The 23,813-nt window shown below is 36.1% G+C and overlaps 1 protein-coding gene across 1 annotated transcript; it reads right to left on the bottom strand.

The window, feature by feature from the left end:
* Window positions 1-1,941: 1,941 nt before the first annotated feature.
* On the bottom strand, window positions 1,942-6,645 carry LOC112027851 (uncharacterized). Its single transcript, XM_024060503.2, has 4 exons — window positions 6,480-6,645; window positions 6,163-6,339; window positions 3,078-4,526; window positions 1,942-2,331 (listed from the first exon to the last, which is right to left on the bottom strand). Exons 1-4 carry the CDS (start codon window positions 6,495-6,497, stop codon window positions 2,299-2,301), a joined length of 1,677 nt encoding a protein of 558 aa, XP_023916271.1. The 5' UTR covers window positions 6,498-6,645; the 3' UTR covers window positions 1,942-2,298.
* Between the last annotated feature and the right edge of the window lie 17,168 nt (window positions 6,646-23,813).

Genomic DNA, 23,813 nt, shown 5'->3' with positions numbered 1-23,813 from the left:
AAATATTTTTCAGATTAATTACTGTAAGTTATATATGATGTTATTCCTAAACTTTAAAACTGAACCATGTTTTCCCTTAGTTATTGGTAATAAGTACCTCTCAAAAAAATAAACTATAGGTAATAAGTACTTTGTCTCCTACCATAAGAATTCTTGTAAAATTTGATAGGCTTCCAATTTCTACCCATGTTTTGTCGGAAAATTTTAACCATTCAAAAATGTTAAAAGCTAGGATAAAGTTCTAAATATCTAATCGCTAATAATTTGTTTACAGTAAATCACAACATTCCAGTAAAAAGGAAAAAGTGCAATTAACCTTTTCGATTTTAACAACATGACAATGACCCTACTACTATAAACATGCCACCCCTTTCTCAATGGGAAGTGGGAACTTACAACGTAGGCCATCTATGCTACTTGAAATCTTGCTTATATGAAAGCACAGAAAAAGTGATTTCAGAAAATGTTTTCTCACTAGCATTGAATTGATTCTTTTTCTTTTCTTTTTTTCCTTTTGCTTACAGTAATTAATCTGAAATATATGATCAAGTACGAACTTATTAATCTTGAATAAGTAATTGTAAAGCTTTAAGAAACATTTCAGCACCAATTACACAAGTAAAAATAGAGATTTAAAACCAATGTTAGTACCATGGGGAAGTGGAAATATTCTCATACTCAAAAACCGCATGACTTTTACACAAAGGAAAGCAGTTTTGACAGTGCTCATGCAGATTTTTGCCAGTTGATGATAACAATTGAATTGAATGAATGAAACGTGACGATGCAAAGCACGCTTGTTGGATACACAAAATCATTCAGAAAATGACCCTACATCTTGCTTTATACTACATCATCAGCAGTGAAGCAGATCATTTTTCTCTTGCTCCATTTTTCTATAAGCTTTTGTTTTGACACATTGTTGAAGTGGTGCACAATCACTTTGTACCCATCACCTTTTTTTTTTAACTCATAATCCACCACTCAAAGTAAGTTGTGGCAAAATTTATTCCTAGACCTTTTTTGTTATTCTTTAGACCTTTTCTATGTTGATCGACAAGGCTTTTGCCCCTATACTCAAAGAGTGTTAAACAGAATGCAAAACCAACACATGATCATTTTGGATGATGACCCATGTCCGTGTTGCATATGAAACACTGGACCCATTTCAAATAGAGCCGGATACCAACACATGATCATTTTAAAACACGTACCATGCCTGTGTTGCATTTTAAGCACTGAACCCATTTTTCAAATATCTTTTCGCACAGCAGAGACAACCTTTCGGCTTTTTAACTCAGAAGAAGTGTATGCTTCACAAAGGAAAGAAATTATCATTAGGGTGAGCCACAGTTGCCTTAACCATGCCGGTTGCAAAGGGCCTCGGGCAACTAAGAATATATGTTCATATGTAACTATATAAGTATGTAACATTGTATAGGCCACCTAAAGAAATCTGAAGTGAAAAAATAAATAATAAAAATGGGCCTTCACAGCCATTTATTTATAAGCCCTACATGTTGAGTCACTGCTCGTTACTTCCAAACACTAGCAATCTACTACCCACTAACACCATGTGCATATAGAGATACATCCAAAATTCATAATTAGGCCACCACAATAATCTGCTCCGTTTGATATAATGACCTGAAAACTACTCTGTCTCCGTTTTGTACATCTAAAATCGTATGATTATGTGGGGGGTTTTGTATATATGCCTCACAAATCCGTCTAGATTGAAGTAGATAAATAAAATTAAAAACCTAGCAAAACGGAAAATGAAACTAAAATTTCAGAACTAGTTATTGAAAGATAGAACTACCTGCATATCTGTATATGCAACTTGTAGTCTGTTTATGAACAAAAATATGACTCTAACCATCAATGCCTCTACTTATATACATAGCCTTATTATTCAGCATTTAATGGTGAGTTCTAAAAAAATTGTAAACGATGCAAATGTCATTAGACCTTGCCCAAAAATCAGTACAGACATTACTGATAAGTAACATCTACATTTAGTAGGAGAATTTCATAGGAATGTAAAGAAATTAGGCTGGACAACAGAAACTTCTATAGAACAAAATTCAAAAGGCCAACAATGATTAGAAGTTAATGGCCATTTAACAGCAGATTATTACTATCTCTCTCTCACTCTCTCTCTAATATATGCAGCCTGTTGACGTCAGATTTCTCCAGAAAAGCACTTTCTTGAGGAAAAAAACATGCTAAGGTTAGTTTTGCTTGTATGTCATATCCAAATTTCTCCCTGTTGAATGTAAGAAATAGCCAACTTTACTACCACCATCTCTTCCCAGACAAAGAAACAAGCTGCACAAAAGGGGAAACAAAATAAAATTTTAGACAAGCTTATTAATCATCTGGTAACATGAAACTCAACAAGCATGAGATTATGCACTGAGAGCAACAAAAAGGCAAAAGAAATCAGTGATGTGTGTATATTTGGATGGGTAAAACTTAGGTACAATATTTTAAGTACAATAAATTAACTTCCCCAATAAAATTTTTAAACTCATTACTGAATTGAACTCAATTGTTATTGGAAAAAGATAACACTGGTTGTGCTTTATTGGCTCCCATAACTAAGAGTTTGAATTTGATTGGAGAACCTAAAGAAATATACCTAAATTTTACACTACTTGGATTACAAAATGCATCCATCTACATCAATTATAATTAATTTCAATGGCGATATGATCTTTGGGAATCTTCTTATAGACCTCTATGAAGAAAAAAAAAACGATGCAGTTCATAGTAGAAAAGAAATTTGAACACATCATCCTAACTGCCTTATGAAACATTTATAACACTACAGATTTTTATTTCTAGCCCTCCACATTCAACAGAAATGTTGAACACAGGATACCAATAAATGCCCAATGAACCACAATTCCTGCCCAGTATATGTTAGGCCAAACATGCAAATTCATAAATCATATCTGTTTACTATTCAGAATGTACTGAGCCAGGTCATAAAGTATTCACAGATATATGAGATCAGAGTGAGGCATCTTAGGTCTGGACACAATAAAGGGGAAGAATTGAAGAAAACCAACCTGACGAGCAACTTGAGCTAGTCGCCGACCATCCCTAGATGATTCATTATTTAAACTAGAATCTTGTAGCTCTGGTGGACCACTTTGATTCTCTCCTGCCCTTCTCTTTTCAAGAGGAACACTTTCATCAAGGTTGCCCCAGGATTCCTTCTTGCGCTTCCTCTGAAAGGTGTATTTGAGAAGCCTATTGTTGTCTGATTGACAAGAAGAATCCTTTGTATCATCAGATGCTTCAGCATCTTTCAAATCAGAATTCATCAGTTGTACATTGAACATCCCAACATTCAACTCCGGACTTGGATGCACCAAACTATCTGCAGTGTCACCTTTGTGTTTTCCCAACTCAGAATCATCCATCTTTGTGTCCTCTACTGCATTCTGGATAAGTCCAGATTTTTTAGTTGCCTTCATGCTCATGGTAAGATTAGTAGAACCTAATCTAGGATTTATGTCACGTTTAATTAATGTCAGTCCTGGATCCAGACGAGTCAAAGGCTTAACTTTGGATTCAATTTCATTTATTTTCAGCCTATCTTCACCAGATTTGACATTTCCATTGACTGAATGTGAAAAAGTTCTGCAACAGGAGAGTAAAGAGAATGACTGACAAGGTTTGCTAAGCTGATCAGGAAGAGACTTAATTGTGTCAATGGCATCCCCGCTTTTCATCTCATTTTTCCCTTCCCCTTTGTTAACAGTCTTAAATTCCTCTTTGTCTGCCTTAATAGATGGTATAGTACAGGCACCCTCAGCAGATTTAACAAACCCGTTGATGGAGTGTGGTTTACCACTGGAAAGAATAGAAGATTGCTGACAAGGTTTCATGAGATGACCAGGACGAGACTTCCGTGAGTTAGCTTTGACTTTTCCAAATCGGTTCCTTCTTCTTCGTGATGTGCGGACCTTAACAGGCTTCTTTACTTCTTCCCTAGTTGAGTTCTTCATTATTTTCATGATAATGGTCCTAGTTGAGGGCACAGGACATTTTCCTTCTTCCTTATGAATCATTTTAGTGGTCAACTCATTCTTTTTGGGGGAATGTCGATCACCTACATCTCCAGAAGTAGGCACTATTCCATCTGGTAAGTTTCTTTCACATGCATGAATTCTCTGTGTAAATCCATTTATGTATGGCTCAGGTTCCTTGCTTTTCTGATCTAATGGTGCATTCTTCAAGTCAGAAGTTGTCACAGTTTCTGATGCTGAACTTGAAGGTGGAGGAGGGATCATCAGCTGAGCTGCAGTAATTTCACGACAAGATGCTTCTTCTTTCCTGATCCGTCCATTTAAAGCTTTAGCTTGGCTTCTTTTCACCTTCTCCAACTTATCCCATACATGTTTCACCTCTGTCCTAAGATCTGCTATAACATCCTCTGCCTCATTGAGCTGCGCTTCAAGCTCGTCAATCTTTCTTTGCTGATTCAATGATGTCATCTCTGCTTCAGTTGTCTGTAAGAAGGAAAGACTGGTCAATTCTGTATTAATTTCCAACAAAATCTTAGAAGTACACCCAGGGCAGGCACTGTTAGTGAACTCAGATGCTTTTTGAATATTAATGCACTGAAATTTTCTATAGGCTTGAAAGAGCAATGCAATTTATTGACACTCTACTACGACTACCCATAGGAGCAGACCTCCCAATGAAATCAAGACCTTGCATAAGCCATCCTCAAAGAATGAAATTGTCAACATCTATAAATTAAATGCATCGGTAACTTACAATGATATTGGTGAAAAGTATAATGCCTTTTGTTTCTATAAGGGTAGGGTAGATATAAAAAGAGGAGGCATAGAAGCAAATTAAAACCAAATCATAGGAAACGAGAGTGTAGATTTCTTTTTGACCAACAAATTACCTTTTCCTAGTATTATTTGTGGAAAAGATCCAGGCCAAAATCCAACAAATTTGAGCAGAACATAGTGGACTCTAGTTACTCAAGTCACTAGACTGACCTCAAACATCAGGGAGCGAAGACATTATTGAAAATTTGAGAACATTTTACACCCAACTAAGAAACAATTAACTAACAAAAGAAGATGGTTCAGAAATAGCTGAATTCATCAAAGACACAACTCCATCCTTTTCTGCACACAGCAGGTTGTGGTCCAAATTTCTTATACAAATTAATAAAGTGGATATGAAATCAACAGTCCATCATGCGATAATGAGATTAAATGAGTTTGAATACAAATTTCCAAATTGCACATAGATTGCTTCATTGGAATACTTTAGAAGAACCTACTCCAAATAAGAACCAATCTTTCTGGTCCTGTCATTCAAATATCTTTTGAAGCAATCTTTATGCTTGCTTCTCTATTGACACATTTTGCAATTGCTTGGGGAAATAACTCAAGGCATAAGATGAGAGCTCACAGACATAGAAGTTAACATTCGAGGCACAATACTAAGCCTCATGAGATGAGACCCCGATACTAACCCTTGAACATGTTCCTTTTCCCAAACAAGTAAATGACACACATATGCACAGAATAAGCAAATATACAATCATCAAGCAATGCCCAAAAAAAAAAAAAAAAAACCATATTCAAGTTCAACTTCACCAGAAGCCAAAACTACATATTTTACTTCTACCCAATTAAGAAGACAAACCGAACACAAACTCTGTTCATTCAAAATTCATCCCAAGTCCAATAGAAAATACTTGAAACTCAATTTAAACAATAAAAGAAAATCACAGAAAACCAAAGACACATCATTTCTAGCAATGGGTATCACTCATTAATTTGGTAAGCATTTCGGAACTACTTTCTAGCATTAATCGCGTTAAAAGTTATAGCTTTGTTAAGCCATGAACCAATGAGTGATAGCATTATTCAAACCCTATCGCTAAATGCGTTACTTTCCAAACCAAATAATATTGCACCGGCATTCGCCTCTTTTTAATTCAAACAGAAAGTATCAGAAATTCAAAAAGTAAATACACAGTTTTTTTTTTCAATTCTTTCCAAACAGCCCCTAATGTAGTGTCAGAACTAATGTAACACTCATAATTTCACATCACTGAAACCGACACAAAACCCAATTGAACAATAAAATCAAACACAAAAATTTTTAAAAAAGGACCTTGGAATCGATGAGTTGCTTAAACCGAGTCAGCATTCGAAGCGCCTCGTCTTTGGTGGCACGAAGATCGTGCTGAAAGCGCAGCGCTTTCCTCTCCGACTGCATTACACGCGCCGCCGCCTCTTTCGCCGTGTTCAGAATGATCTCCGCGTAAGCTTTCTTCAACGCCTCCATTTTCTGCAACCCAACACAAAACACACACACAAATCATTTTTGTTCAATTTCAAATCTTTGTTTTATAAACGAACCGACAAAGTGAAAATCGAAGTTTTAAAAAATTTTAAGGAAAACAACAACGTTGTATAATCGGCCGTTACCTGGGCTTGGTCTTCCATGAGTGTTGACTGGAATGTGAGTTGTTTTTGGGGTTTTCTCTCTGAGAGCGATTTTGATTGTGAAATGTGAGTAAGAGAGAAAATATAAAAAGGGTGGTTTATTTAAGTTTATTTTTTCCCACTTCACCCGTTGCAGTGTGTGCCTGTTGTGTGTTTGTTATAGAAACCTCAAAGTGGGTTCACTTGCCGTATTTACGTATTTGCCCCTGTTTATGAATTTCAAATTTTATATCCCCAATAATTTCCAAAAATAGTAAAATGTAATTCTTATCCACATTTTTTTTAGCTAAATTGTAAATTACACCTTAATCTTCAAAAAAAAAAAATACACCTTAAAATTTTACATAATGACATTTTCAAATTTAGATTTTATTTTTTGGAATTTTATTCTATTTGCATTAATAGCTTTTTCGTCCATATATTTCTATTAAGTGTCACATAAACTTGCCATGCATATTTAGTTTATCCAATAAAATAATATCGCATCATTTTTGTAGCCTAAAATAATTAAATAATTAAAAATGATATGACATAATAAAAATGACGTGGCATCATTTTATTGGATGAACAAAACATATGTGATAAGCATATATGACACTTCTAATAGGTAAGATTCAAATTCTAAAATTTTAAAATATTCAAATACCCTCAAATTTTAGTGGTGTAATTTGCAATTAATTTTTTTTTCTCCTACTATTATTTTCAGTCACTCTTATTTATGTTTAAAACTTATATCTCTTTATCAATATCATTGTTCTTTACATTGTGTTTTCTTTTTGGAGAGAGTTTTATCTCTAATGTTGGCCGGGAGAAAGCAGGGAAGACAACCTCCCACAACAAAACACCAATCAAAATTTTATTTTTATCAATTTTTAAAAAAGGACCTTGGAATCGATGAGTTGCTTAAACCGAGTCAGCATTCGAAGCGCCTCGTCTTTGGTGGCACGAAGATCGTGCTGAAAGCGCAGCGCTTTCCTCTCCGACTGCATTACACGCGCCGCCGCCTCTTTCGCCGTGTTCAGAATGATCTCCGCGTAAGCTTTCTTCAACGCCTCCATTTTCTGCAACCCAACACAAAACACACACACAAATCATTTTTGTTCAATTTCAAATCTTTGTTTTATAAACGAACCGACAAAGTGAAAATCGAAGTTTTAAAAAAATTTAAGGAAAACAACAACGTTGTATAATCGGCCGTTACCTGGGCTTGGTCTTCCATGAGTGTTGACTGGAATGTGAGTTGTTTTTGGGGTTTTCTCTCTGAGAGCGATTTTGATTGTGAAATGTGAGTAAGAGAGAAAATATAAAAAGGGTGGTTTATTTAAGTTTATTTTTTCCCACTTCACCCGTTGCAGTGTGTGCCTGTTGTGTGTTTGTTATAGAAACCTCAAAGTGGGTTCACTTGCCGTATTTACGTATTTGCCCCTGTTTATGAATTTCAAATTTTATATCCCCAATAATTTCCAAAAATAGTAAAATGTAATTCTTATCCACATTTTTTTTAGCTAAATTGTAAATTACACCTTAATCTTCAAAAAAAAAAAATACACCTTAAAATTTTACACAATGACATTTTCAAATTTAGATTTTATTTTTTGAAATTTTATTCTATTTGCATTAATAGCTTTTTCGTCCATATATTTCTATTAAGTGTCACATAAACTTGCCATGCATATTTAGTTTATCCAATAAAATAATATCACATCATTTTTGTAGCCTAAAATAATTAAATAATTAAAAATGATATGACATAATAAAAATGACGTGGCATCATTTTATTGGATGAACAAAACATATGTGATAAGCATATATGACACTTCTAATAGGTAAGATTCAAATTCTAAAATTTTAAAATATTCAAATACCCTCAAATTTTAGTGGTGTAATTTGCAATTAATTTTTTTTTCTCCTACTATTATTTTCAGTCACTCTTATTTATGTTTAAAACTTATATCTCTTTATCAATATCATTGTTCTTTACATTGTGTTTTCTTTTTGGAGAGAGTTTTATCTCTAATGTTGGCCGGGAGAAAGCAGGGAAGACAACCTCCCACAACAAAACACCAATCAAAATTTTATTTTTATCACGTAAGTTGCTTTGTTAGTAATTTTTTAATATATATATATAAGTGAAGTGTTTATATTATATTATATTTTTGTATAAGCTTTATGGTATAAATATAAGATGGAAAAAAAAGGGGATAAAAAGGGACACGTTTTAATTTATCACAAGGGTTAAAAGTGAATTTGGGGTACATTTGGATACCGCTTATTTTACTGAAAACTAAAAACAATAAATAAAAAAAACTAATTAAAAAGTTACTGTTCATATGTGGATTACTGTTCATTTGCCTTGATGCACTGTTCATATCCCATGAATAATGCAAAAGGCGCTGGTCTAAAAAAAAAAAAAAAAACACAAACGCTGTACGCACGTCAGCACTATCACGCACGTCAGCACTATCCAAACGTTGCTTTGGTATCACTTTTTCTTTTCAGATTTTCCCCCTAAATTTTAATTCTAGGGAGATATAATTTTTATTTATTTATTTATTTTATGATAGGAAGATGGGATTTTATTTATTTATTTTATGGAGGAGAAGGTTGGAATTTTTATTGAAACGATGTCGTTTTTGCATATTTTAAGCAATTGACTGATTTACCCTTGGCGAAATGGGGCATCGTTTGTCTCTCTGCAATTGAAGGCGCGCCGAAAAGGAAAGTGTGGGGACCCAATGTGAAAAGTCTTCTGATTGGACGAACAGAAACGGACGCTGCAGGTTATGAGGTCAGCCTGTTCAAACGCGCGACACAAATCCCATTTTCAATTTTTAAAATTTGAAAATTTTTACCGTTTGCGTGGGTGTTTCGTTGCTCTTGTGTGCCAAGTTCGCCTGTCGCTGCTCTTTGCCTTTGAATCAACCTTGTCGTCTCTCTCAGTCCCTGGTTGATTAAAATTAAAAATTTTAAAAACAAAATAACTCGTCATAGGTTTCAAACAAATCTGATGTTAACATATATACATTTATACATTCCAAAAAAAAAAAAACTTAAGCCACTACATGTTACTTTCCTTTTTTTGATCAATACACACAAGTTGATTGAAAAAAATGCAACCTTGATTTGCCACATATATAAAATTATATTTTATTTTGTATTACAAAAATGAATTATTTATATTAAGCTATTAACAATAAGTTACAATTAATAATTTGATATTTTACAAACTTGTTTACAAACATACATAATCTAATATAAAGTCTGTATAAGTATATCTTTATGCAAAATCCAATATGATAGTCCCAAATATACCTTCGTCCACACGGATGAAGGACAACGATCGAAGATATCCCCGGGATTAGCTCAGCTTTGGATAGATCACCTGGCAAAGACGAGGCCATCACCACTCTATTAATGACAAAGCGTTACACTACCAATAATGGACTTCCATACCGTTGAAGGTATATCATTCCACTTAATAATGACCCACTGGTCATTATGGTCATGATCAAGGGATTCAATACAAGAAGGGTTCTGGTAGACAACGGGAGCTCGGCGGACATTATCTACCTTTCCACCTTCCAACACTTAAAGGTAGACCCGAAAAGGCTTCGTCCTTTTGAGTCCCCCCTTATCAATTTCAGCGGAGACAAGGTGTACCCCCCGTGAAATAGTAACGTTGACAGTGACGGCCGGCTCTTACCCTCACCAGGTAACCAACAAACACAATTTTTTAGTGGTAGATTCACCATCATCCTACAATGTGATCATAGGACGACTTACCCTCAACCGCTAGAAAGCTGCTACTTCCACATATTGCCTAAAGGTGAAGTTTCCAATAAAAACAGGGGGTCAGAGAGATAAGAGGGGACCAGGTGTTGGCAAGGGAATGTTACCAGGCAGTCCTAGCCTCGAAAGAGAACCACACGTGGATAATCGAAGATAAAACACTGGAGATCGTCAAGAAGCTAGAAATGATAGAGATGGTCAAGGGAGATCTAGCAAAGACGACCTAAGTAGGGACGAACCTAAATCCAAAGACGAAGGAAGAGATTATCAACTTCCTAAAAGATAACCTCGACGTATTCGCATGGAGCCACGAGGATATGTCAGGTATCCTAGTAGATATTATCCAGCATTGCCTGAACATAAACCCTAAGAAGAAACCCATCTAATAGAAAAGGAGAGTTTTTGCCCCCGAACAGAACAAAGCAATTATGGACAAGGTGGATAAGCTGATTGCAGCAAATTTTATTCGAGAATTCTATTACCCTAAGTGGTTGGCCAACGTCGTCATGGTTAAAAAGGCAAATGGGAAGTAGAGAATGTGCGTCGACTTCATGGATCTAAACAATGCCTGCCAAAAGGATAGTTTTCCCCTACCCAGAATTGATTAGATGGTAGACTCAACGGCCGAGCACAAGCTTCTCACCTTCATAGATGCATTCTCTGGATACAACCAGATAAAAATGGTCGAAGAAGATCAGGAAAAGACAGCCTTCATCACTAGCCAGGGACTTTACTGCTACAAGGTCATGCCGTTTGGTTTGAAGAATGCAAGGGCCATGTACTAGAGGCTGGTAAATCAGATGTTCAGCAAGCAGATTGGAAGGAATGTAGAGGTGTACGTCGACGATATGCTCGTCAAGAGCAAAGAAGAAGAGAACCACCTGGCTGACCTTAGGGAGACAGTTAACACGCTCAGACAATACAGCATGATGTTAAACCCGTCCAAATGCTCCTTTAGAGTCTCCTCAGGGAAATTCCTCGGGTTCATGGTCTCGCAAAGAGGGATAGAAGCAAATCCTGAGAAAGTAAAAGCCATTCTTGAGATGTCTTCTCCAAAAACGGTAAAAGAGGCACAATCCCTCACAAGAAGAGTAGCTGCCCTCAATAAGTTTGTCTCCAAAGCGACAGACAAATGTCTTCATCTCTTTAAGACCCTGAAGCAAGCCTTTGTCTGGACGTAGGAATGCGAGACAGCGTTTCAGGAGTTAAAGCACTACCTAAGCAACCCCCCCTCTTGAGCCCGTCCAAGGAGGGTGAAGATTTATTTCTCTACCTGGCAGTATCCGTAACTGCAGTCAGTGCGGCCTTGATCAGGAAAAAAGACAGAATACAACATCCAGTGTACTACATTAGCTAGGCTTTCCAGGGAGCTGAGTCTCGATACCCGAAGATAGAGAAGACTACCTTTGCCCTGATAGTTGCCTCAAAAAAATTTCGTCCATACTTCCAGGCTAACCCGATCATGGTGATGATGGACCAACCCATCAAAAAAGCAATGAATAAACCTGAGGCCACTGGACGGATGGTATAATAGGCCATTAAGCTCAGTCAATTTGATATAGAATATCGCCCCCGAACGGCCAAAAAAGCACAGGCATTGGCAAACTTCATAGCGGAGTTCACCGTCCCTAAACATGAAGAAGACCAGAAAGAGCTATGGACGATCCGTACCAATGGTTCGTCCACCCAGAGCAAAGGCGGGGCAGGGGTCATTATCACCTCTCCTGAAGGAGATGTTTTAAAGTATGGAGTCTAGCTTAAATTTTCTGTAACAAACAACGAAACAGAGTACGAAGCTATATTGACAGGGCTAAGAGTAGCCCAGATACTCGGAGTTAAAAAAATTTCACTGAGTAGCGATTCACAGCTCATTGTAGGGCAGGTCAGGGGAAATTTTGAGGCAAAGGAGACAAGAATGCAGAAATACCTCAAATTGATGAACAAATTGGTAAGCAATTTTGATCGTGCAGAGTTTGTTAAGATCCCACAGGGTCAAAACGCTTAAGCCGATGAAGTAGCACGAAGTGTGTCCACGAATGATCAGTCGAAGGTAAATAGTTGGAGGCTAGAAGAACAAAACTCTCCCAACATCGAAGAATTTCAAAAATTCCATGTACACACATGCTAGGGGTGGACGAGTCCCATTCTGTCTTACCTTAAGGATGGACGTCTACCATTAAACCCAGAAAAAGCCAAGAAGATAAACAAACGAGCTGCTTGATTCATGATACTGAACGACGAGCTTTACAAAAGAGGCTTCTCTCAACCTTATTTGAAGTGCGTGGAAGAGGAGGAAGCCAAATATGTTTTAGAAGAGGTGCATGGGGGAGTTTGCGACGACCACATAGGAGCAAGATCCCTCATCCAAAAGATCATAAGGACGGGTTATTTTTGGCCCACAATGTAACAAGACGCAGCAGATTTTGTCAAAAGATGCAACCGCTGCCAGAGGTATGGAAATGTCCAACGAGTCCTCAGGGAAAAGATGACAACCATTTCCTCACCTTAGTCGTTCACATAATGGGAAATCGACAATATGGGCCCCCTACCACAGGGAAAACGATAGATGAGATTTCTACTCGTCGCAATAGACTACTTCATAAAATGGGTCGAGGGAGAAGCACTGGCAACGATCACAGAAGCAAAGGTACAAAACTTTGTATGGAAAAATATTGTTTATAGGTTTGGGATAGCAAGGACGATCATCTCAGACAACAGTCGTCAGTTCAACAGCCATGGGTTTAGGTCATTTTGCACGAGCCTAGGCATTAAGAACAAATATTCGTCCCCAGGGCATCCTCAAGCTAACGGACAGATGGAAGTTACAAACCGAACCTTGCTCAAGATCATCAAGACCCAGTTAATAAGGGTAAAGGGTGCATAGCCCGAGGAGTTACCAAGTGTCCTGTGGGCCTACAAAACTACAGCGCGAACACCAACAGGAGAAACGCCTTTCAGTTTAACTTACGGAACGAAAGCAATCATCCTAGTGAAAGTGGGACTTACTAGTCTTAGGATGGAATCCTTCGATGAGTAGTGTAACGACGATCAATTAAAACTGAACCTGGACTGTCTGGATGAACTCAGAGATCGAGCCTCTGAAAGAATGACCAAGTACCAGCAGAAGATGACACAATACTACAATCAGAGGGTAAAGTTGAAAAGGTTTAACATTGAAGATCTCGTCCTTTGAAAAGTTACACCTGCGATGAAAGACCCTGCACAAGGCAAACTTAGACCGACCTGGGAAGGACCCTACAAGGTAATACACTATTCCCGCCAAGGAAGCTACCACCTAGAAGATTTGGATGGAAACAAGCTGCCTCGTCCATGGAATGTCGAGCACCTAAAGAGGTATTATGAGTAGGAACCACAATTCAATTGTATGCATGACTTCATATTTTTCAATACGTCCAAATGTATGCATGATAATACAAATTCAAATAAACATATTATTCAGCAGTCCATGTATTTTGGTTATCTCTCTATTTTTCCCAAACAAAAAGACGATAAGATTCCTTAAATGGATGTACGTCGTCCAAAGAAAAAAAAAGAAGACGATAAGATTCCTTAAATGGATGTACATTGTCCAAAGAAACAGAAAATGACGATAAGATTCCTTAAATGGATGTACATCGTCTAAACGAAAGAAGATGATTAGTTTTATGAACTGAAGTATATCGTCCAAGAACACCCTCTAAGTCCTAAGATGGACGAGGAGAGTTCTCTAATGAAAGTTCTCTAAGTCCCAGGATGGACGAGGAGAGTTCTTTAATGAAAATTCTCTAAGTCCCAGGATGGACTAAGAGAATTCTTTAATAAAAATTCTTCAAGTCCATTGATGGACGAAGAAACTATGCAACAAGTTTCCTAAGTCTCTTTAGGGACAAATTACAACCAAACGTAAATAGGAGGAAGAGTACAAAGAAAAGCAAAATGCATATATATGAAGTTGCAAATTGTTCAAAAGCCCAAAAATAAATAAGGGCATACAAATTTAAGGAGTGCAAAAACCCTAAAATAGGCAGGGCACTTAAAAAAAAAAAAAAAAAAACTTAAACTCTCAGAATCAGAAAAAATAAAAGGATGACCTAATACATCAATGACCACTCACGTTTCCTTTCTTCCCAATCAATTGAATTAAGGATGTAAAGCGAAGGCTCCGGCCTCAAATAGTGATGAGCTAGCGTATGTGGGTCAACAAGTTCGTCAAAGTCGTCAATTGTACTGACGTACTTGGCAGTCTCCAGAACCCACTCCTTAAATTCGTCCTCAAGGTCAAGACGCTCTTTCACTGCAAGACAAAAGTTACACAAGGTTGGAAGGACGATCAACACAGACGAAACCATAAAAAGAAGAAACATAAAGATGAACACACCAAGACAAGGGGTCTCCCACCGGCGCAGTAACCTAGGGACGTCCCCCCAAAAGTAGTCGAACAAGGTCTCCCAACCATCGCCTGACACGAAAAAATATCTAAATTTCCAATTTTGGAAGGACGAAGGAAGGTCGGCGACGAGGCGAGACTTCCTATCCCAAGGTACAAGCTCGTAATACCTAAATTCCCTAAACTCTTTCAAACGATAAAGGTGAACGAACTCGTTGAGAGTGAGCATGTCCCTATCCGCTATGGTCATCCAAATCACCATATAGCTTATGACGATCCTCCAAGAATTTGGCATAAGTTGCCCCGAGGTGATGTTTAGGTGATTAAGGAGTTCCATAATGAACGGGTGGACGGGAAATCTGAGCCCGCACAAGTACGCGGTCTCATAGAAGCAAACCTCACCATGGGCAAAGGCACAAGCCTTCTCACCTTTCCTGGGAAGACGGGCCTTGGTCTCCTCAAGAAATTGGAATCTATCTCTAAACTTAGCAAAAACATCGGCCTTCAAGGTACTTTTTTCCTTGAGGGCATGAAAGGAACGAGGTACGACGGGAGTAGGAGGATTAGAAGACAAAGGCACGGGGATAGGAACGGAGTTAGCCGTGTCTTCTCCAGCCCCATCCACACCAAGAGACGAACCCCTCTCCGGATCACTCGATCTCACTTCGGAACCCATACTTTCCCTCCTAAAAAACCTATGAACAAATTTGAACCAAGATAAAAACTGGTGCAACAGTGGATACAAGTCACCCAGCACTAGGTCAAGACCACTATCACCCATAACAAAATCCCTAATCTGTGGGTATTGATTACTGGAGTAATGTGAAAGAACACTTAATGGGTCTCTAGAGGAATCTAATAGCCCACCTAGGCGAGCGACGAGAATGGCAATGGAAGGAGAAGCGCACCTAATTTTAGAATAATCCATCATTAAGGAAAAATACAAAAGGAAAGTAGGAGTGCAAATTACAGTGAGACCAGAAAAGGAAAAAAGTAAGCGTACCTAGAAATGAGGAAGAAAACTAGTAAGGCAAGGAACAAAAAAGCCCAGCGAACAACTACGAGCTCAAAGGAGTCAAACACAAAGAGAAATTGAAGAGAAAAGCTAAGAGTCATAAAAATCAAACACAGAGAAAAAAATAGAAAAAAGGAGAAAAGAAAGGCGAAAGATTAAAAAGGTTTTGCCTTGAAAAATGCAGGAAAAACTGAAAAAGCCCTCTTTGGAAACAAGACTCATTAACCAACCGGAAAAGGACATGTGGCCACGATGAGCACCACGCCGCCATAGAACAATAAATGTGGGGAATAGATCTCTAAGCGCTTCAACTATTTTCAAAAAAAAAAAAAAACTCCTCATATTCCTAAGCTCGTCCAAAACATGGACAACCTTGGAATAGGGGGCCAGATGATAGTCCCAAATATACCTTCGTCCACACAGATGAAGGACGATGATCGAAGATATCCCCGGGATTAGTTTAGCTTTGGATAGATCACCTGGCAAAGACGAGGCCATCACCACTCCATTAATGACGAAGTGTTACACTACCAATAATGGACTTCCATACCGTTGAAGGTATATCATTCCACTTAATACTCAACAGGGATGTTACAGATTCAGAAATGATATTACCATTAAGAAGAACCAACGGCTAGAAAGGAGAAGGAAACATCTATATATACCCATTCTTAAGGCCCAACAGGGAGGTACACAAAAAAACTCTAGTTCTCAGTAATTGATATTTTCTTTTCCATTCTTACTCTAGTCATTCTAACTTTAGCATCAGAGGTTCACTGGTAGGCACCACACCGATTATCCATACTTTTTTCCCTTCACCCATTTTTTCTTCAGGGTTAGGTTGGCATAAGGATGAAATCATTTGGATGAGTAATCTGACTGATGATCTCAAGCATCATCACAATATAAAGTATATTATTATATAATACTTAATTTTTTAAAAATAAGTATATAATACTTAAATCGAGTCTCATAATTGTAAGCTTGTTCATGAATACATTATTATGTTTGAGTTTAAGACTCATTTGTTAAATGAACCAAAAAAAAAAAAAAAAATCTAAGCCAAGTCTAACTTGGTTCATTTATAACTTTAGTGGCATTCAATCAATAGCCAACTGCATTACAATTGTTAGGTTCTAAAAGTTTAGAACAATTGACAAACCGTGAGCACAAACTTGTCTAGATATAGATCTTAAAGTCTATAAGATTTATTATACAATGCTCAAGGTGCTGCAAATTAGAATACAAGAAAAAAGAAGCTGCAGGTTCAGGAATTCAAAACATGCAAGGCTCGACCGATCGAGAGAACATGTTCGACTGATCGAAAGACGGATTCTGCAGAATTTAATTAAAGTCCAACTGCTCATTAAGCTCATTAAGTAATTAGGGTTTTAGATCTAATTCTCCTAGTGTATAAAGGTGTCGCGGGTTCTTTTTACGTTTCTTGTACCTTAGACAAGCGTCTTGATGTTATTGGACAACGCTTAGTCTAGGCTTTTTCTAAGAAAGAAGTTGGGCCTGGCGCTCCATGGAATGGGCTACAAAGTACCATTCTACCGCTGCCAGTTTATGCGTAAAGGTTGAGTCCAAGTCCAAGGGAAGACGCTGCAAAGTGGGCTTATCATCTGTTTCTGCCGTAGAAGGAACTTTTCTCCAGTTTCTACCACAGGACTGACTTTTCTGTTATGTGGTGAAACTTTTTGTTATGCAATAAAGTCTTCTATTGTGTAGTAAAGCTTTCTGCTGTGCAATAAAATTTTTTGCTGTGCAGTAAAACCTTCTACTGTGTAGTAAAATTTTCTGCTGTGTAGTAAAACTTTATGTTGTGCAGTAACACCTTTTGTTGTACAGTAAAGCTTTCTGCACTTTTTTGCAACGTGAATAACTACTCTTCATTTTTTTTTTCTGCAGAAATACTTTTCTACTTCCTACACATAAACAAATCTAAAACCCTAAGAAAATACACATTAAACAAATGTTAGTTTAAATGGGTTAGCATATTCTTAAATATATATACATACATATATGTGTATATATACTTATACGTATTCATATATACATATAAAAAATATTTCTCAAAAAAAAAAAAAGTTTCTCAAAAAAAAAATATATAATTTTTCTCAAAAAAAAAAAAAAAAAATATATATATATATATATATATGATAGAACATAAGCTACAATGTAGATGTATATCTACTTATGACCAGATAATGATTAGTTCGTGTCAAAAGTAAAACACGCAATAACAAAGAAATAGGAAATCTTCAGCAGAAAAGGTTTAGCTAGTATAATAACTAACATGGTAAATATAATAAAAAGGTGCTACAATAGAATAACTAGTATAGCAAGTAAAGATACCACAGTAGGACAATTGATGCAGCAAACGTGATAAAAACGTTCTAAATCAGAATGACTAAATACAGCAGATCTAAGTTCTAACGAGTGAAATCAAATATATTTGCAATTGAAATCAAGTATTCAATCTTCCCATAGAATAAGTAAACCAAGAAGGAACCTAAACCCCAACTTGAACAACCTTGTCATAGGCTTCTGCCATCAAAGTTGTGCATTTTGGATAATAGGCCTAAATGGCTACTACTTATTACTTTTGGAGACTTTAAATAGTGGGTTTGCTAAGAGGGAGGGAAAAGATGGTCTATTGATGCATGCCCCTATTCTTGCCGTGTTTTCTCTCTTCGTTTTACCACTTTCTTTCTTTCTTTCTTTCTTTCTCTCTGTTCTTTTTATTTTTAGTTGCTTACTACTTTCTTGTCGTGGATTATTTTTCTCCCTTGAGTATTTTCCCTTTGGAATCCCCCTCTCCCTAGGTGCTTTCTCTCTAAGTGCCTCCCTTAGGTTCTTATACTCTCTTACCATAGGTTCCTCCCCTTAGGTGCTTCCCTATTAGTCTCTCCCTTTCATCCATGGCTACCTCCTCCTTTTATACTGAACTGATTCAATGAGATTTCTCCATTTTACTCCTAGAGTTTCACCAATTGTTTTTTGCTTGTTGTGGGCATTTCTTTAGGATTGCCCACCAACCCATTGGTTGCCCGACCACTACTTCTGTTTAGAATACATGTTTGCTACACCATTACTCATTTCATGACAAAATTTCATTTTGTTTGTTCTTACTGTATACCTCTACCTCTAGGTTCAAATGGATAAGGATTGGGCTACCTCACTACCTAGCTCTATGGCATGCATCAGATGGTCCCAACCATTTACTACTTCTTTTGGGTAAGATATCATCCCAGCAGGGTATATTCCCAAAAGAAGTCACGGCTAGAAACCAAATATAGACCCCTTTTCCCCCTACCACCAAACCACACCCTCTGAACTCCCTTGACCGTGGGCCCACCTGTGCTTTAGCCTTTGTGTGCTTGCTCCATTATCTTCTACTTTTGTCTTCTTTCATTCCTACGTCGTTTCTTCCATAACAAATTAGTTCTGTTTCGTTTTACTGTGTGTTTTTGTCTTATTTCTTCATGCATTTCCTGCTGTATTTGTCATTTCCTTTGATTTGGCTTTTCTTTATTCACGCAATTCCTGCTGTTGATACTTCCTGTTGTTCCTTGTTTCTTTTTATCGTGCTTCTTTATATTAGTTTTCACGCCTATCTTTTTATACAAAAGGATTTGGGCCATTGTGGGCCAAATAATGTTGACTGGATCAAAAGGGTCTTGGGCCCAATTTGTCTTTATCTACTGAAGTCATTCTGCCAAAAAATTATATTTTGCGGCAAAGCTGTATTTTGTTGCAGATTTGTATTCTGCTGTAGATTGCTTTCCCTGGCATTTCTTTTTTTGGACCTCTCTTGCTCTTTAGTCTTCTTGCACTACAACAAAAGTGGACTATGGTGACGAAACCTTTCGTCACAATATGTCCTTATTTCGTCACCGAATACATATGGTGACGAAATGGTGACGAAATAAATAGATTGGGTAATAATTGGGTATGAATACTAATTGGGTAAGGTAATCGAATATCCATAGATAAATTAATTGGGTCGGGTATATATGGGTATACCTTGCCCATGGCCATTCTTAATTATTTGTAAACAACAAGTGACGAACACTTATTTCTTTACCGAAAACACCTCCATTTTAATATTGGATAATGAATTTGGAATTTCGTCACCCTCCAGTTAGTCTTTGGTTAAACAATAGGTGATGAAAATTTATTTCATCACCAAAAACACCTACATCCTAATATTGGGTGACGACTTTAGAATTTCGTCACCTCTGGTAAGTCTTTGGTGACGTGAATATTTCGTCACCCTAGATTTGCATTTTTTTTCATGACCTATAGTGACGAAATAAATATTTTGTCACCAATTGGTACATCTTTGGTGATGAAATATTGATTTCATCACCAATTGGTACATCTTTGGTGACGAAATATTGATTTCGTCACCAATTTTGAAATTTTAATAATATTTGGTGACGAATTCTTCTTTTCCTCACTAAATGTTATCATTTTGTGACGAAATTGTTTTTCCTCACTAGATTTCGTCACCATAGCTCACTTTTGTTGTAGTGTTGGCAGGCCTTTTGGCCTTTCTTTTCACTAGGCTTTCCTCCCTATGGGCTTTTGGGTACGGATTCAAAAAATGGGCATCAACAAAAGGAAATCCTAAGGCACATTTTATTATGACTTTGGAGGTGCTCTTGTGAGATCTAAAAGGTATTGTGCCTTCTCCTTTCAAAGTCACTACTGAAAATCATTCTCATACTATTAGAACCGGTAGATCTAAAGTTATTGTGACAAGATCAACAACTGCTAATGATCTAAACCTTTGAGTGAGATCTCAAAGTCACAAGCATGAGAGTTTATGTTCAGCAAATTCAAGTTAGAAGAGTCCGTCGAGTCGGAGCTACACATGGTTGTGTTAGTAAGTTTTACAAGAGATAGCTTTAGATTTAGGGTTTAAATCTATTGTAAACTTCCATTCTATTATAGTGGATTTGTTTACCTTGAGGATAGCTAGGTTGAATTTTCCTTAGGTTTTGTACCTTGAAATGATTGGTTTTATTAATTTTCTTGGGTCATCATATTACTATCTTCTTTACTTTTCCACACTAAATAACATGATTGCATGTGTTTAACCTAAATCTCATGATTAACCTAAGTAAGTACTTGGCTAATTCATTAAGTTAAACTAATTTGTTTAAAAGGTGTTTAAACAGAACAAATAATACATAAAAGAACTTGTGAATAATTTTTTAGAGGAGATGGCAATGCAAATGAGGAGTGTTGACAAAGATTCCAGGGTGATGCGTCTGAATTTCATGATTGATCCCACTAATTCATTTTTGTAACATTTGCCTCCTCTTACTTCGTGAATCAATAAATAATTTACTTATTGGCAAAAAGTAGTATTACATTTCACAATATTCTTACAATAACTTTACAACAAATTATTGGTTACAAGTTATTGTTAGTTATAATTTGGCTCGCCACTTACGTCACTTTTTTACCCATTAATAACAGTTTGCAACTTAGGATTTGTTGGCAAAATGTTATAGACATCGCATTTCTCATAGGCAGTGATTCAAGTAAAATGAATAATCATTTTAATAAAAAATGTATGACAATCATATTAATAAAAAAATGTACGACACATTTACTCAATGAATACATAAAAATGTATGACAATCCTAATTCCTAACAAATGAGGTCAAATTTAAGGCAAGAATCAAGGATGTTGCTTCATGTGCCAATACCTCTATGACAATAAATTATTAAATTCATAGGAAGGGCTGTTGAAATTATTAGATTCATCGGAAGGATTACTGAAATTATCCTCCCAAAGAATGAAACACTACCACTTATATAAGTGTGTGCATAAGCTTCTTAATCAGAGAGAGAGAGATAACAATGTTTTATTGGTAGGGAGGATCACTTTAGTAGCCTCTCGATAGACCTAATAATTTCTCGTTCAAAAGTTTAATATCAACCTACAACACAAGGGTATGAACTGAATGTCCTAATTTAATGCAATGTATATAATACGGTTCACTTCAAAATAATTTAATACGGTTAAATCAACGGGCCGCAACAACTTATAATTATTCATGAAAGTCGAAGGTGTTCAAAAGAGAGTTTCATCTCATCCTTGCACAGAGTATTGATATAGTTTTATCTAAATTAGTAAAACCATTTATGTTAAAGATTTTTAGTTAAGTGTGCATTGGTTATGGTAGAACCGTAGAAGTAAATATGGTGAACTTGTGCAAGATGGATTGTTATTTATTTATTTCCCTGAATGGGTTGTTCTTGTTACGAATCTACAACGAATATATAGCAGAAAAAAAAAATGGTTTATAATTTTTTGTAGAAACTTGAAACAATCAAGGGTTGAAATTCAATTTTTTCCACGGAAGCAAGTGAGATTTTGGAAACAAATGATATTTTGGGTGTGCTTTCATTGCCCCTGAAGAAGCAAATGATATTTTGGAAACAATAAGGAATTTATTTTTTATTTTTGAGAAAAAAACAATAAGGATTTATATTATAGGGAAAAATTTAGATACAATACTTATATGCTATTTGTTAGATTTTCTTCTTAAAATTCTGTCATGTGACTTTTTTTATGGGATGAAAGTATATTTTTTCAATAAAGAATTTTTTTTTTTTTTTACCCCCGCATATCCTTAGTGCAATGGTTACTTTACAAGTATAAGTGATTGTGAGGGCCAAGGGCCGAAATTCAAGTTTTTAGGAGAGAGCTTTACACATATATACACTTAGATTAGACTAGAGTAGAATTTCTATTTTGTAAAAAAAAAAAAAAAATTATATTTTTTAGTTAAGTAGCGACATGGTAGAATTTTAAGAAGAAAACTTAAGAAATAGCACATATGGTACTGTACATAAATTTTGTCCTAAACTATATAAAGTAGGAGTGTAGGACATTCATTACAAATCATTTCGAAATTATTTATTAAAAGAAACCCTTTTTTTTTTGGGTGGTGGTGGGGGGGGAGTTAAATCAATTGGTAAAATTTCTTGTCATTGAAAAAAAGATATGGAGTTCGAACACTACATATACCAAAAATCGACTTGTGTTTTAATAATGATAAGAGTAATTATCATTGGAGTTGTTAAAATCCTATTATATCTAAAAATAATTTAAAATAAATATATAACTATTATTTGGACGTGTGTATTCCCTCATTTCACATATATCTGATAATCAATTAAATCATATAGGTTTCTATTAATTATATGTCATTGTTCTTAGAATATGAACCTACTTTGCAACCAGTTTTGGTGAAAGCGGGATGCCTTATGGTAATGACATGTGTATTACATGTAAACTTATCATATGAATATGTCATGTGAAATGCAAAGGAAAAAAAATTCTACTGGACAATTCATGCATTTATCCAAAATAGAACAAGCTGTTCCCAATGCATTATTGCCATTTGCCATGTATATGATGATCAGATCAGTACATGCAAAACGTTATTTATATAAGCAATATTGTTTCCATCAATCCATGTGATATTTTCTTAGATTGTCACATCAATCCATGTAGTTAATGCCTTTCTTTTTAATTATGCAAGTACTAATACTATATTAACAGTAATAAACATGACAATATGGTGACAATATAGTGATAATTTATGCCTTAGTACTCCTTAAGTGTTATGATTAAGCTTGACCAAGCTTTAACTGCAACCATCCACACCAGGAAATTGCGACTTTATTCATCCTTTACGTAAACTGAGGAATAAACTAGGTGGCTGCAATAACATCATATGTAAATCAAGTGTGGCCAGTGGCGACAATTCTTAAACCTATGCTGGAAGAAAACGCAAAGCACGGTTCAAGAAAAATGTATCAGCATGATGGAAGACCAGTTGGCTTATAAATCCAAATCTAAGTATTAATAATAGAAAAAAGTTATTTGATACCCTAAGGGTGGGTATTGATTTAGGAAATATTTTTAGAAACTTTTTATAGGAAAAAAAAAAACAAATAATTTTTTAAGCCAATTTTAATATTTTCCATGAAAGCGATAGTATACAAAATTTCTTAAAATAATCTATTAACAAATATTCTAAAGGTATCAAAGACCGTTAATAATAAGTCTAGTTACACTGGTAAGTTAACAAAT

Source organism: Quercus suber, unplaced genomic scaffold (assembly GCF_002906115.3).
Source record: "Quercus suber isolate HL8 unplaced genomic scaffold, Cork oak 2.0 scaffold_132, whole genome shotgun sequence".
In the NCBI taxonomy this organism is placed as follows: Eukaryota; Viridiplantae; Streptophyta; class Magnoliopsida; order Fagales; family Fagaceae; genus Quercus; species Quercus suber.
This window is presented reverse-complemented; position numbering and strand designations above follow the sequence as displayed.